The 15,244-nt window shown below is 37.0% G+C and overlaps 1 protein-coding gene across 1 annotated transcript in view; it reads right to left on the bottom strand.

Moving 5' to 3' along the window:
• Positions 1 to 3,054: 3,054 nt before the first annotated feature.
• LOC121320271 (dual specificity tyrosine-phosphorylation-regulated kinase 4-like) overlaps positions 3,055 to 15,244 on the bottom strand; it is a 35,203-nt gene continuing 23,013 nt past the window's right edge. The window contains exons 4-15 of the mRNA XM_041258524.1: positions 13,823 to 13,963; positions 12,735 to 12,876; positions 11,230 to 11,393; positions 10,600 to 10,736; positions 9,554 to 9,694; positions 6,547 to 6,685; positions 6,285 to 6,366; positions 5,634 to 5,806; positions 5,131 to 5,191; positions 4,579 to 4,708; positions 3,834 to 4,012; positions 3,055 to 3,566 (exon numbers count right to left, since the gene is read on the bottom strand). Coding sequence (XP_041114458.1) covers positions 3,334 to 3,566; positions 3,834 to 4,012; positions 4,579 to 4,708; positions 5,131 to 5,191; positions 5,634 to 5,806; positions 6,285 to 6,366; positions 6,547 to 6,685; positions 9,554 to 9,694; positions 10,600 to 10,736; positions 11,230 to 11,393; positions 12,735 to 12,876; positions 13,823 to 13,963 — 1,722 coding nt within the window. The 3' untranslated portion in view covers positions 3,055 to 3,333. The remainder of the gene's footprint in view (positions 3,567 to 3,833; positions 4,013 to 4,578; positions 4,709 to 5,130; positions 5,192 to 5,633; positions 5,807 to 6,284; positions 6,367 to 6,546; positions 6,686 to 9,553; positions 9,695 to 10,599; positions 10,737 to 11,229; positions 11,394 to 12,734; positions 12,877 to 13,822; positions 13,964 to 15,244) is intronic.

The following is a 15,244-nucleotide window of genomic DNA, read 5'->3' as shown; positions in this document are numbered from 1 at the left end:
ACACAGAGACAAACGCAAAACAGACCCAAAAAGCGCAAGCCAAGTGTCATGAAGAATGACGGCTGGCTGTGGAACTCATGATTCACCAGTAATGCAGGACGAGGGATATGAAATATACAATGCGGACAACGTCGATATCTATATCAGACATAGTACGTACAGCACAGTAACTAGTTTCAAGAATGTTAATTGTCACAAAAGGGTTAAAATGAAGAGCGTGTTAGGTTTTGCGCTGGAAATTAAATCACACTGAAATAAAAGGTGAAATTTCCTGCTGAAATGGTTTATTATGCGATATTAGCAGTAGCTAATTATACAGTAATAACAATAATGACGAGTTACAATAATTACAGCGATAGTATCTTCAGTGTCTCAAAACAGCTCAATGTCTGCTTGAGGTTTTGTATGAAATGTGGCTGTGAACAGCCAATTGAATTAAAAAGAATACATGAGACAGACAAAATTAAAAATGTCCAAGCTGGTAAAGAGAAAAAAAAAAAAGTTCTCTCCGATCACCCATGTGACCAGATGCTATTGTAAATAGGTAGATACATAGGATTTCCCGATATAACCAACCTGTGATCGTCATAATTAAAAACAATTCACACGAAGAATAACATTGCAGAAATACCAGTGTAGGGTTAAGAACTGTACAGTTAAGGTACTGTAGTCATCTCACACATTTCGATTTTTAATGTGTGAGAGGGAAAACAAAATGGTTTTTCACAAACAGAATAATAGTCCATGATTGTGAATACTGGCGGCCATGGGTAGCAGTTCTTACAAATTCTTTAGGGGAGTACACATACATACCTTTCGAGGAATGAATTGGTGAAGTATTACATTAGGTTAATATGTGTTATCAAAATTAAATGTATCATTTATTAATGACCAATGCCAGAGAATAGTGATTGTGCATTTGTAATGTTTGTTTGCGGGAACTGTACCATGCCCTCTTCGGCTAACATGATTTGAAATATAATGAAAGTGAATGCAGAGTTTGAATACCAGTGAAAAACGACCAATTTTGTAGTTACATGATAATTATATAGGCCTTTTAATAAAGAAATACAGCAAGTATATTGAGATAAAAAATAAAAACAAATGTCGTAGATCTGAAACACATGGTTGATCTGAAAGTTGGGGTATGGCATAATGAACTAGGTATGTAGAAGATCCAACTAAGACCTTGATCTTTAAAAAAAATAAAATAAATAAATAATCTTTTTCGATTTTTTTAACAGATTTTTTTTTCTTGGTGTAATGCATTCGATGGCAAATTCCTTGTATTTGAATATAAACGTTTACAATTCACTATTTGCACATCTTAGAGAGCAACAATTAAATACCACTGTATATTTATTTTAGTTTGCATATTCTAATACTTCAAGCCACAAACTATCATCAAAATATTTTCATTGAGAACAATAATATAATTCCAACATCTGTACAGTTATTACTATCGCCTTTTTCTTTTCATTTAAAAAATAAAGTGAAAAGTTACCTTCAAAGGAGTGATGACTAATATTTTAAAATCTAATTTCCTACCTCTTATGAGCTCTAGCATCATTATCACTGCCCACCCCACCCCTTCTTGTGTTGAATATTTTTTGGTTAGTTGCTTTTGTGGGATGTTCAGATGTGTCAGATATTTACTATTATAGTTTAGTATAATAATAATTCCATTAATAACAATATTGACAGCAGTAGTATGCTTGTTATCTTAATTCTTCAGACGATATAACATAATCTCTGATCAAGTAAATTATGGTAATTTAAATCTAAAATCTAAATCTAAGTGATCTGCAAAAAAAAATACAGAAAAGTGAGTAAACTCCCTTTAAGTACAGTACTAGACAATAGTGCAGTATGAATTATACTCCTGAGGCTATACTGTATGCACAAGTAACATTTTGATTCAGTGTATTTCTAGTTCCTGTTCAATGTGAGTGCTGTATTGCACTTTAGCCAGAATGCCAAGGTTAACACTTTCCGTTATTCTTCATGGGTCTTCTAATCTCCAGAAAGAAGCTATGATCTTAGTTTAGCATCTTGTAATAAAGAGGGACATGCAGGAGTGTTACCAGTTTTCTGAAGTCTTATCTGTAGTTGAAACTTGTATTAGGTTTTTTTTAAGACACACTAGCCTGTGTCTTTGTTGTGACACACTTAAATCCCTTCGAGCATGTGTTATTGCTGCAAAAGTGTATTGAACTGCATTTGACAGGAAGTACTTTGACTACTTTGTTACAGTCATTTTCAGAATGCTGGGGAAGTGATGATCTTAAAAAAAAATTACTTAAACTTAAACTTGTTGTCAGACCCCTTTTAACCATCTCTGCTCTCTCCTCAACAAATTACCAAAGCTATTCACCTTTAACCCTAACCTCCAGCATGTTCTTCAGTATTATAGAAAACTCTTTAATTAAGTTTCTGTCTCCTGTATTTCTTATATTTCTTATCAAGTATCATTGATCATTAATCATCTGGAAAGTACCCAAAAACACCATGTCCTTGCAATTACCTGTGAACCTCTGAATGCAGAATTCTTTACATCTATTGTGCTACTGGCTTCCCGACATCTAGACATTTAACATCTATACAGACATCTCAGAATGGTGGGGCCTTTTTTACCCCGTTTGAAATTATAAGAAACAAAGTGAAGTAGACCCATGTTTAGGCCAATGCGATCACCAGTGTTACTGTGGGGATTTTTTAGCTATAATGTTTCTCTGCTTAGCAATCAGGCCTCATAACTTCATTGTACACAATCCTGACTTCATTGTAGAAAAGGAGGAAATCACAGTAAAACGTGTTTTTAAGCTATGTCTGCAGATGTGTGTATTATACTTGCATTGTACACATAATACACACACCTGCACAGTGCATCTCGCAAGAGTCATTTCATACCACTAATAAATATATATATATATATATATATATATATATATATATATATATATATATATATATATATATATATATATTAATACATAAATAAATTAATTGATTCCAATCCATAGAAACTGGCATTAGAGTTTTGGCCCAGCCGCTTGTTGTTTCGAATATTGCTCATTCATAATGACGAAGAACTCCTGATTTGTTGAAAAATTCTGTAATAATTTCAAGTAAACAAAAAACAATAAAAACAATGTTAAGCAAAAAAGAAGATATTGCACACTGGAGCTTGCTTTGGTGTCCACAGGCAACAAAGTTCCAGACATCTTTCAGTCTTACAAGAATTAGAGAATAATTTATTCATGTCTCTTAATGTAAAACTGAAAAATAAAGCTGCTGCCTATAGAGAAGCCCTTAGCCCTTCTCAGCCTGCAGTTATGTGATATGGGCTCGGGTCTGTGGCTGGTTCTGAGAGCCAGGGTGTTGTCTGTGCTCCACTGGCTCGGGTTTGAGGATGATTTTGATGGGTTTCTCTGTTTTGTGTTTGGCCGTGTCCTCCTGCACCTCCTCCTCTGCAGAGGCTCCGATCGGTCGCAGTCTCTCCAAGGTTTCTTCCACATTTCCAGACAATTCAGCTGTGTCAGAACTCTCTTGATACCCCTTGTCACCTAGGGAAAAACAGAAACCAAAAATTATACATTGCGTGACCAAAAAGGATTCAGACAATAATTAAAATCTCCATTATTTTCCATTCACTGCAGTTAAAACAACAAGTGCACTCTCCCAAGCTGTAGCCTAATGCATTTCATGTTTTAAAGTTATTACAGTTAAGAAGAGGGCACTGTGGCTGGCCCAAGAAGATACAAAAAATACAAAAAAAAAAAAACACATAAGGCAAACAACAGCTGCAACTGAATATTGGGGTCAATTTGTACCTGTTTTGCTGTTCATAGTCTTCTTGCAGCTTTGTTCCATGTTGCTGTCTATGACAGGGATGCCCTCAGAGCACTTCCTCACAGGGCGTGTTTTGGGGTGGGTCTTGTGTAACCGCACCTCCTGGATCCACTCGTGCTGCATGGCCTCATCCGGAGTCATGCGCTGTGCAGGATCCCACCTCCAAGCAACACAGCAAAGGAACCAATGAGTTCAGACAGATATACACTTCTATTTTAATTTGTCTGTGGTAATGGAGCCTCTTTTGTCTATATGAAGGCTCACATTATGTATATGTAAATGATGTCAGTGTGTGAAATTATTCCAAGAATAAAACCAAATAGATCCAGGCTACAAAGGTTTAAAAAAATGGCCAATAATTGGCATTAGAAACCTAGAATAATGTCTTTTTTATTTCAATTAATTGATTTTAAATATCTTAGATGCCAACAGCTTATATCTTAATTTTTGAGGGGCTTCTGAGTTTGCAAACGCAACAAAAAATAAGTTAAAGAAAACTCTCCAACTCCATTTGAGGGTGCAAGGCAAGTAAACCAGTTGCATAAACAGATGCTGGACACAAACTCTGTACTTTGTATTTTCCAACCGAATGCTATAACACAGCATTAAGTAGAACACAGTATCTCCATTACACCATAGGGGCCAGTCTTTAAACTGCACCCTCAGCTCTGCTTGCTCCAGCAATGTAATGTATCAAATGGCGGACAGACAATTTGCTACACTTACATTAGACAGCCTCTTAGGAAGTCCAGAAATAGAGTGTCATTGGTTTTCAGCACACTGGCAAGATCCTTTGAACTGGGACATCTTTTTTTCCCCTTACTGTTCGTAGGGTTTCGAGGCGATCCCTTGGAATCTACATTAAACATACATGTACTTTTTAACATTTCTTATTTGCTCTTTTTTCTGGTTATACTGTAATGATTGTTACAGTAATATGTTGTGCTTTAAGTCTTACATGGAGTCGGTAAGGGTATTCTCAAACAGTTGACAATTTTAGCATTACAGATTTAGCATTATAAAATTACTAAGAGGAAAAACATGTGGAAGTTAACATAGTGAATCAGGGGTCATTGTGCATTAAAATGTAAAAATATAACATAAAAATTATATAATCTAATAACTGATTAATATGTAGTAGTTTATAAATATAATTAGGTTATTTGATATTAACTAAGGATTAACAAAAAAGAAACATCTGTAATTATGATAATTAAAGAGAGTGCCCCTTGAAATTACAGTAAGTGTGACCTTTTTTTCAACAGCACTACTACTTACCAAAAAATAACCGCTTCCTAGAAGCTGTCTGTATAAACTCAGTGGGTGGCAGACCTAACACCTGAAATACATCACCACAGCTTAAGCATAGATCTCATCAGAAACTATCGGAAACACTAAATCCTATTCACGAGTACTTCAACTATAATAATGATGTATTACTGAGCACTGGGAATGACAGAGACACAGAGCAGGAGCCTGCGTATATACATCACAGCTCAGCACAGTTTTACATATATCTTAAGAACTGTTTATTCAACTACAATGAAACTTGCATAGAACACTTATCACAGGTTAATTAGAGTAGCTTAATCTGGGGGTATATGTCGGGGCTGCCTGTCTGCCAATTCATATACCTGCCTGCTGTATTGCAATGCATTTTTCACACTAAATAAATATGCTACAATGTGATCTAACCAAAAATAACAACCCTGCATTCAAATCCCATCATAAATGCTCAGATGGGGTTAGGGGATGAGATCCGCCTGGTATTTTGATCCTACCTCCATGATGCAAGCCATCTGCTCCACCTCGTTCTCCCCTGGAAAGAGAGGGCTGCCTGTGTAAAGCTCAGCCAGAATGCATCCCAGGCTCCACATGTCGATTGCCATGCTGTACGTGTGGCCCAGGATCACTTCTGGAGAGCGGTAGAACCTGCTCTGGATGTAGGTGTACACTGCATCCACAGAAGCAAAACAAAAGGGAAATGCTTGTTACAGAGCTTTGATAAATGTGTTTTGTCAAATTGTTTACCTGCACATCTTTAATTGACTTTGAAAGAAAACAAAAAATAAATAAATCCTGTAAATTTTACAACCTAGAGCCAAACAACAAAGTAATATCATTCAAAGTCTCTTAAGCTGTTTGTTTGTCACTTTGTATCATTAACATGGAATTCTCTCCTTTCAAAAAATAGGAGTTAAATACAAAAGTTAAAAAACAAAACAAAACAAACAAAAAAAAAAAACGCTTTGAAAATATGCCACAAACTGTACTTCTGTCATGCTGGTAACATGTTATAGGAAGCACCCAAGAGCTGTTAATGTCCTCATGTTCATCAGAGTTACTGTATAAGGAAACAACCAACTTCAACACGTGAAACATGTTCTTTTTGTTAAAAGAAACTTCACTTACTGTGCAAAGCTGTTACTCACCTCTTTGTTGCTCATAGCAGCTTGATCCAAAGTCAATCACTTTGATAGTCCCTTGCCCTTTATGGGCTAGTAGAATATTCTCCTGTTAAAGATGAAACACTACGTTAAAAACAACACTGGAATCACTGATCAGCTAAAAGACTACATAACATTGGTTGACAAAACATCACTTATTTTTTAGCATTCCTTATGGAAGCATGAATGAACTGGTACAAAAGCAGAGTGTAATTCCGCTGCAATCAATGAAACCAGGATTCCTTACAGGTTTAAGGTCACAGTGGATGATGTTTTCTCTGTGGAGCATCTGCAAGCACTTCAGTAGAGAACAGGCGAAGCGGTGAATGAGCGGCAGGCTAAATCCTTGGAAGTTGTTCTTCTTAATGAGTTCGTAAAGGTTCAGTCTGTGAAGGAAGCTAGAGTAAGTAACAGGTATCACTGCAAATTGGCTTATAGGTGTTATGGATAATAAAGTTTTTTTTTTTTGTTTTTATTTTATTTATAATGATGTATGTATAAATAAATAAATAAACAACAAAATAAATTACAAACACTAGAGAATGATATAAATTGGTGGTAACATTTACATATACAAACTAGTCCCATGGCACTGCCTATTACAGTATGCTACTGCATCAGGACCTCTGTGAATTATTTGTTCTCTATCCACTATGATGCTCATCCTGGCAAAGCTGTAGTCTGCTAATGTCTCTGCGAGGATAACGTCACTGGCATTTTTTTCCAAGTTTTCTGTATGATGACATACCAGATGCTCAAGAACATTTAAATAAGTGATAACTACCAATTTCTTTTTTTATGTCCATTTACTTGCAAAAAGCAGCATTAAGCCTATTATGGTAAGCCTATTTGTGTGTTTGAAGATCTTTTGGTTATATCCTTTAATTCAGGATTGTTAAATAAGAACATGTACTTTATCGCATTGGTTCATTACCCCCTTTAACTTCTTGCTGCAGTATCCCTCTGTGGGAATAGTACCTCAGATGAACTCACTGAAAGGTTGTGCACTTCTGAACTAGAAGTAATGCTTTAACAGACCCAGCTCCCAGAAGATGTTTTTCATGCTTGTATCATCAAGGTTCCCAGAACATCATCATTGGCCTCTCACAAGTCCCAGGGACCCACTCTTACATCACATTAGACTGTAAAATCAGCACATTTGCTCATGTACTGCTAGCTCACAATGTGCTCAGCACTGACTGGACACCCTTGTGAGAGAATACTGCACTGGAAACTATGAATAGAATTTGAAGTGAACAGTGAAAGTATTTAAATGTACCAGAAGGCATGGAAACAGCCTTTTGTTGATTAATACGAGGTGTTCTCGTATTAAGTCTACTTATCTGTCTGTTTTTTGCTGTCTATTTATATGGGTGCAAAAATCTATTCATAAAAAGTCACCACAGGACTTGCCAAAAACTTACTGGGTATTAGAAAGGACAGCCTTTGTCAAACAGCAGGTTAAGCATTTTTTGTAGGCAGAACTTATGTTCAGCATTGTCTGGGTTCCCCTAAGAAGAACTTTTTTTTTTTTTTTTACCTGCACCAGCATGATAAATCCAGCAGAGGGAGGCATACGATCATATGTCAAGCTTTTTTTTTTTTGTCCTAATTCTTCCACTGTGATGCTTTCATAGGTTTTTAAAAACAAACATGTTTTACATTTATTTCAGTTTTTGTAAGGCTTAACAAGCAGTTGATTTTATATTAAAACATTGTAAGCTGTCTTTGGTTTTGTATTATAATGTCCACACCCATATTATTATATATAGTTCAGCCATCAAAATATTTTTTTTGTCTGTGTGTGTATATCTTTAGTGTTTCCTTTCGACACAGCTGCTAGGAGAGAAGTCGTTTCCAATGCATTCACTGTGTGTAGTATTTTCAGATCGTCAGTGCAATAACAATCACGCCAGATACAGTGAGTTCACAACTGTGAGCAAATATATAAAGCAGTTTTAAAACTGTGTTCAAATGATTTTTTTGGCTTACTTAACAGCCTAGAAAGGTTCCACGAATATTGAAATGCATTTAATCTCTCAAAACACACTTAAAAAAACAACATCATTTAAATAACTCACAAGTTCTACCTTTGTGAATTAGGCCCATTATTTGAATATCTAAAGTAGAAAACTGCCAGTACTCCAACAAGTTGACACTGGTGAACTATGTGTGGCCTGTGAGTCTCTAGTACTGAGAGAAATTACAGAACTTTGTATTTGCAATTTTAAAGACACTTGATGTATATCTTTTTTATGACAATCTTGACCGTTTACCAACCTTTGATAACCATAAAAGCTTTAAAAGGTCTGTACAAACTGGGAAATGCTGTCACAAAATCAGGTTAACCCTGGTCCAGTCAAGGTCATTGACATAAGTCTGAACAGACAGCCTTTATTTACATTACAACATCAAGTGTAATGGTTATACTGAAGCCTGTAACTGGAATCTTCACACCCCCACCAAGCCCAGGAAAGAGATATGGCCCTAATTAAGGTATTAACTAAGGTATTCAGTAACTGTAATGAAATACTTTGCCACAATATACGCTGTTGTATAAAAGTCAACCAGGCTCCGGGAGGCACAATAGTAGATGCCCTTGCTTGTTAATGCTGATAGCAATCTCAGTGCAGGGGATTCCTGATCAACTGAAAGGAACCCTCAGCGCACAATCTGATTGGTCTGCTCACACACAATTCGATTCCAAACTTCCACAACCAAAGAAAATTGCTTTTCTTAGGAGCTGTGAGTAATGGTACACTGATGTTTCCCACACTAATAGCACTTTCTCTGCTCCCCTTAGCACTGTGCAGCTATACTGCTCAGGTATACCTTCAAAGAAATCTTAAAGTTAAAAAAACCTCATTAGAAATAAAATGCTGAACTTAAACAATAATACTGGAGTTGTCTGTTTGTATATGCCTTATAGTGGGATTTATCAAAAACAAAACTGAACAATTGTTTCTAGGTAACAATTAAGCTCCAATGTTATAGCTGCAAGTAGACCATGTGACCTACCGCACAGGAAGTTATTGGGTACAGTGCCAGCAAGCAGCCATGGCATTATGTTGTTAGTTTGTTTTTTCATAGCGTACAGTTATTTTTTTTTTTTTTTGGTAAATCTTGTTCTTTGTGTGTAATGCAGAATATGTGTCTCTCTGAAAGCTGAGTTTGTGTCGTTTGCTATGCCACTGACTGTAGTGCATCTCTAGCACAGATTTTAAAAGATGTTAGTACAGCAGCAGGGCACTCACCCTAAAAGCTCAAAGGAGATGCAGAGATGATTGCGGAAGTGGAAGTACTCCTTCATGTGTATAACATTGTGGTTGTTTTCTTTGTCTTTCCTCCGGAGAGCATCAAGTATTTTCACTTCTACCAAGGCTTGGTGGTGAAATCTGCAGGTTTAAAACAGAGTGAAGAACTGAACACAAACACAAACAACACCCTACTCGGTGAAGCTTTACTCACAGGCTTTGGTTAGTTTAACAATTATTATAACAGGTTAATAGAAGTCCTTTAAAATATAAGCTTATTAGAATTACTGGTGCAAAGTTACAGTGTGAATGGAAAACGAAAGCCTGAGTAAGCAGCAGTTATTTCTGTTGTGATTTCTCTGTTTAAATGTCAACTGGGGAAGGCGCAGGACAACATGTCAGACTCAACCCTTGGGGTTTTGGTGATGGACACACTGTATTGCATACTACTGTAAATTTACAATGATACAGGCAAGCACTAGACTACAGGCTTGTCCACTTAATTTAGTTTATTTTAACATTTACTTCACATTTTGCAATTAGCAGCCATTTAAACAAGAGAATACATGGATGTGGTGAAAGTAATGAATACAGCACATATCAGGTGACTTTCCTTTCATGCCTGGGTTCAAACCCAGCTCAGGTCACAAGAGAAATTCATTTGGTGGTCCCAACATAGCCTCCAGTGGACATTAGTCCACATCATTAAAAGACGGCAAACAATTATTAGGCACAACTGGCAGTTTAAGACTAGATCCATGATGTCAGGATTTAGTTGCGCTCACACAGCTGTGGCAGGAAGCTTACAAGTACAGTAAGTAATGTCTGGGGCAGTTCAGCATGCTGTAGAATTATAGGTGTTAATGGCATTTAGTTGCCATTTGGAAAAATCACATCGCAAATTAATTAGTTCTCAAGAATGCAAATATGCAACCATTCTTGCCTTGAACTGTCCTCACTCCAGCCCTGTCTTCAAGGAAAAAACATTGTATAGATTTGTATTCTGCTACAGGTATTAAGAATCGTACTATGAAGAAGCATGTTACCTCTTTTTGTTCCGAATTATTTTTACAGCAACAAGCTCGTTCGTATTATGGTCCAAGCATTTCACAACATGTCCGAATGAGCCTTTCCCAATTACTTCCAGCACTTCAAAACGGTATCCAATATGGTCGTGTAGCACCTACAATAAATAAACACTGTCAACAGGATAATAAATAATAGAATCCCATGAAGCATTTCTCCAACCTTTCTAAAGATTGCTTTTTTAAATCTGTGGATCTATGGATTCAATAAACATTTCCAGGCTGTTGTTAAAGAAGCCAATAACCGCCTTTGACAGTTCCATGTATTTAAAACTGATTGGAGATAACAAAATAATTCCATACATTTGACCTGTTTTGGCAATACGACCCACTGTTTAAAAAACACCCGCAACCTGAAAGAAAGTTTGCTAACTTTTACATGCTCTAAATTAAAGCATGTGATAAATAATAAACAGTCTAGAGCCAGTTATAGTTGCAGTTTCTCCATGCTGTGTGGCCAGGGCTGTCATTAATTTATTAACCTGCTCTGTATAAACATAAACGATCCTGCCTAATCCCCCTGTGCCTGCAACCCCCTTCACAGTTACTGTACAAGTCCCCACATGCCTGGGTGGCACTCCCCCTGCCTACCTTGAGGTAGTTGCCATGCTCGTCGTCATACCCACAGTTATGCTGCTCTCCATGAACCCCCTCAATCTTGTTGGAATCCAGCCCGAGAAACCACAGCTCAGAGTAATCCATTATCTCTTCCTGCTCGTACTGTGTGAGCCGGTTTCGAAAATGCTTCAGCGCTTCTAAAGAAGGGCCAGAGCACACGACACGGTGTCACACACCAGTCTGTGGCTCCCACTGGAAGTCCCATAACAGAAGTTCTATCTCCCTTCAGGGTGCACACCTTGGGACCATAGCAGAAAAAAAGGGACTATGCCTGCTGCTTCTTGCAGTTAAAAGAGATTTCTTTCTTTCCACGTATTAAGGTTTATCATCTTGGGAAACAGGCAGGATCCCAAGATCACTAAAATGTAACTCTGTTCTTAAATTATTTATGCAGATGTTTTATTACAGCGAAAATCTAATATTATGATCAGATTTGTACATAAAGCAGTTGATTCAGTAAATAAATTATTGAACGCATAATGTTTTCAAAATAAATACAAAAAGTACCGAAAACCATTTCTGTTTTGTACATTAGCACTTTCTCCAGATGAAGCTGTATTTTGCATTTCTGTTTGGTTTATATTGGTGAGTTAGGGTACAGTACCTCACTGCTGGCAGCTTATCCTTCAGTTTAATAGATAATAGATAAACATATATCTTTTGTGGTTAAACTCAAGGTGCGCTTCAGGGGAACTGACCCAATTTTATCACAGTAAGAGCTTTACGCTGATTTGATAAAGCAATGGATTTCGTACTGTGTGAATAGCAAATTGCCGAATGCAATTTTTTATTACAATATGTATTTGCTTAATCAACCAACAATTCTATTGAGCATTTTTTAAATATAAAATATAAACATTCTAGACCTCTATAACTTTGAATATTTAATGATACAAAACCTTTAAAAAAAAAAGATTTGATGGACATTTTTAAACTACAGTCTACATTTCAGTAATATTCACATAGATAGATAGATAGATAGATAGATAGATAGATAGATAGATAGATAGATAGATAGATAGATCAGTATGTTACAGTTGCAGAACTGGCTAGGACAGATGCTGGGACAAAAGATTATCATTAGCCATTCTTCCAGTTGTTCTGGAAGTTGGCATTAGCAGCACATTATCAAACTCAATTAGAAAATTGTATATCTTATATAATGATTGAGTTGGGGAAGTGGAGATTTAAATAAAGACACCATAATCAAAACATTAAACAAGAGTTGTATAGACTTGGGTGATTTTGATAGTCACATTGTCTCTGTGCTCTGGGCTGGTTGAATGCAGGTAAGTAACGCTCAACTGGAACTCTGGAGCTTTTCACAAAGGATACTTTACAATGAAAATCTTCTGCATTTGCATTTAACTGATTCTATAAGGCAACCACTTCAGCTGACTGGGGCTGTGATGCTCTTAAATCCAACCAGATCACATAAAAAAAAGATATTCATCATAAACACCCAAAAACATGCATACCTGCAGGTGTGATTGGCAGCCTGTGACCCTCAATTGTCTTGTGCTTTTCCTGCTTGTTTGAAGGGCAGTAGCTGCTGGAGTCTGCCAGATTCTCCGTTGGGTTCAATCTTATCGGGTGCTGCAAGCCTCTGTGCCTTTCCTCCTGTCAATCAACAGGTCATTCCCTAAATCATTTCCGCTCGCAGTCACACAGTCTCCCTGGCAACAGCTTCCTCCAGGGAGCAGTATCCCCATCCTTGTTTTAGAAACCCTACTTACAGCTACTCACCAAACCTGCTACTATCCTGGAAATTCCCACCTGAAGAAAAAACAGCTTCATCAAAGCTAATACTCTCCTGGGTTTTTAAGACTCTTTATCAACATGATAATCCAGAATCTTGCATTTTACAAACATAATTTTGAAAAAAAAAAAAAAAAAAGAAAGAAAAAACATTCGCTTCAGTCCTTTGACAGTTCGACTGATTGATTATTGTGCCAGCATTCCCTCAACATGCAATGTCTTGTAACCTGCACTGACTTTAGATTCAGGTGATGTACAGCTGCTTTGACAAACCACAGACTACCTTTCCTAAGGTAGCATCAGGTAGTTATACGCAGACAGTTCTTTGATGTAACAGTTTGCTACTATTTGTACTTCAAAAGTTATGAACATGAAATCTGAGGTAATATGGAGGCAAAACAAAGGATTTTCAAAACATTTTCAGGACTTAAAGAGTGCTAACCCTCTAAAAAAGCAACAAAGGCTTTCATGAATGGCAGGCTTGATTTCATTGACCAAAACAGTTTTTTTTTTTTTTTTTTAACATTGTTGTATACGTGTTTTAAATGTAACATAAAATATTAAGATTCATTATTTTAGCTTACAGATCCTTTAGTTAAAGAAAAACTGAACACTGTCCTGGGTCTCTCTCAAGCAGAGACTGTCAGTTTTGTCAAATTTCATGATAGTTTTGGGACTACTTTCGAGGCTCGGTTGACATCACAAAACTCATTTCATTGTGTCTGAGCCAGATTAGAGTCTAGGCCTCCAGATATAAAGCTAGTGAATTCGAATCCCTACACTACTGTTGTTAGTGATGTTGTCTCACCTGCTGCACATTTGGCATGACCTTGCTGCCTATCTGAGGCAGGACTATGTCAAGCTGATGATGAGGTTTGGCATTCGCTAACGCGGTTTGCTTGGCAGGGGGCTCCAGCTGGGGAAGGGTGCCGACATTGGGACCCAGCTTCTAAAGAAAAAGAAATAAAGAAATAAAGAACAAGAAATCATACACCTGTTGGGCTATCATATATGCCAGCTATCTATTCCTCCCCTCTCCCTAGTACCCTACGGGCTGGATGGAATTACCAGGCTTATTCAAAGTGATGATTAACAGTGTGAGCAGTGCACGGGCCTGTAAGAGGCTGTCACTACAGACGATGCAGGGGACCTTAGCTTGACGGTTTTAGGACAATACGCCGAATAACCACTTACAGTGTGCTAGCAACATCAGATAAATATAGGCTCCATTGTTAACCTGATGCTAAAGCGCTATAGTTACTTGAATGCTAGGGATTTGTAGGTCATCTAATCAGGATTTCAAAGTGTGTATCATGGAGTTTAGGAATGAACCTCTTTTGTTGGTCATGGATTTTCCTTTACCAGGCTGGATTTTCAAAGCATTTTCCATGTTGTTTAGTCCAGTCTGTCATTGACTCCAAACAATAAAACATTTGGTGTTATTTTTAAGAAAGACTAAAAGAAATGGAAGACACTGAAAACGACTTCTAGTCGAAACATTTGTCATTGAATTTTAGTTTCTTTTAGTATTTTATTCATTCAGCACTTGTGTTTAATAATTATGGACGGTTCTACTTTTAGTAAAATAGAGACTGGATTCTTTCATATTGTGGCCCATAGTTTCATTTAATGGCATTCTAGCTTTATTCAATGGAGGGATTCATTGTCTGCCCAGTGATTTGTAATGCTTGGGGCATAAATTAGATTATAGTAATGGCCTGTGTGGCCCCCCAAAGTCATTAATGTGGCCATCCACATTTCCTAATTGTTCCACTGAAACTGAGCTACTTCCAGTCTGAATGCACTTCAGGTACTGTCAGATCTGCCTGTTAGATCTTGGAAGTTTACTACTGTAGTAGATTAGCATTCAAGGTTGTTGAGTAACTCTGTTAACTAAGACAATAAATCAGTGCGTGATTGTGAAATGTCATTGCCTGCCCCAGACATATATACACAGATACAGTGTTACACACACAGACACAGTGTTATATACACAGACACAGTGTTACACACACACAGACACAGTGTTATATACACAGACACAGTGTTATATACACATACGCACTGTTATATACACAGACACACTGTTATATACACAGACACAGTGTTACACACACTGACACAGTGTTATATACACATACACACTGTTATACACACAGACAGACTGTTATATACACAGACACAGTGTTACACACACAGACACACTGTTATATACACAGACACAGTGTTA

The sequence above is a fragment of the Polyodon spathula genome, chromosome 8, assembly GCF_017654505.1.
Source record: "Polyodon spathula isolate WHYD16114869_AA chromosome 8, ASM1765450v1, whole genome shotgun sequence".
Classification (NCBI taxonomy): domain Eukaryota; kingdom Metazoa; phylum Chordata; class Actinopteri; order Acipenseriformes; family Polyodontidae; genus Polyodon; species Polyodon spathula.
Note: the sequence above shows the minus strand (reverse complement) of the source record. Positions and strands in the feature narration are given on the sequence as shown.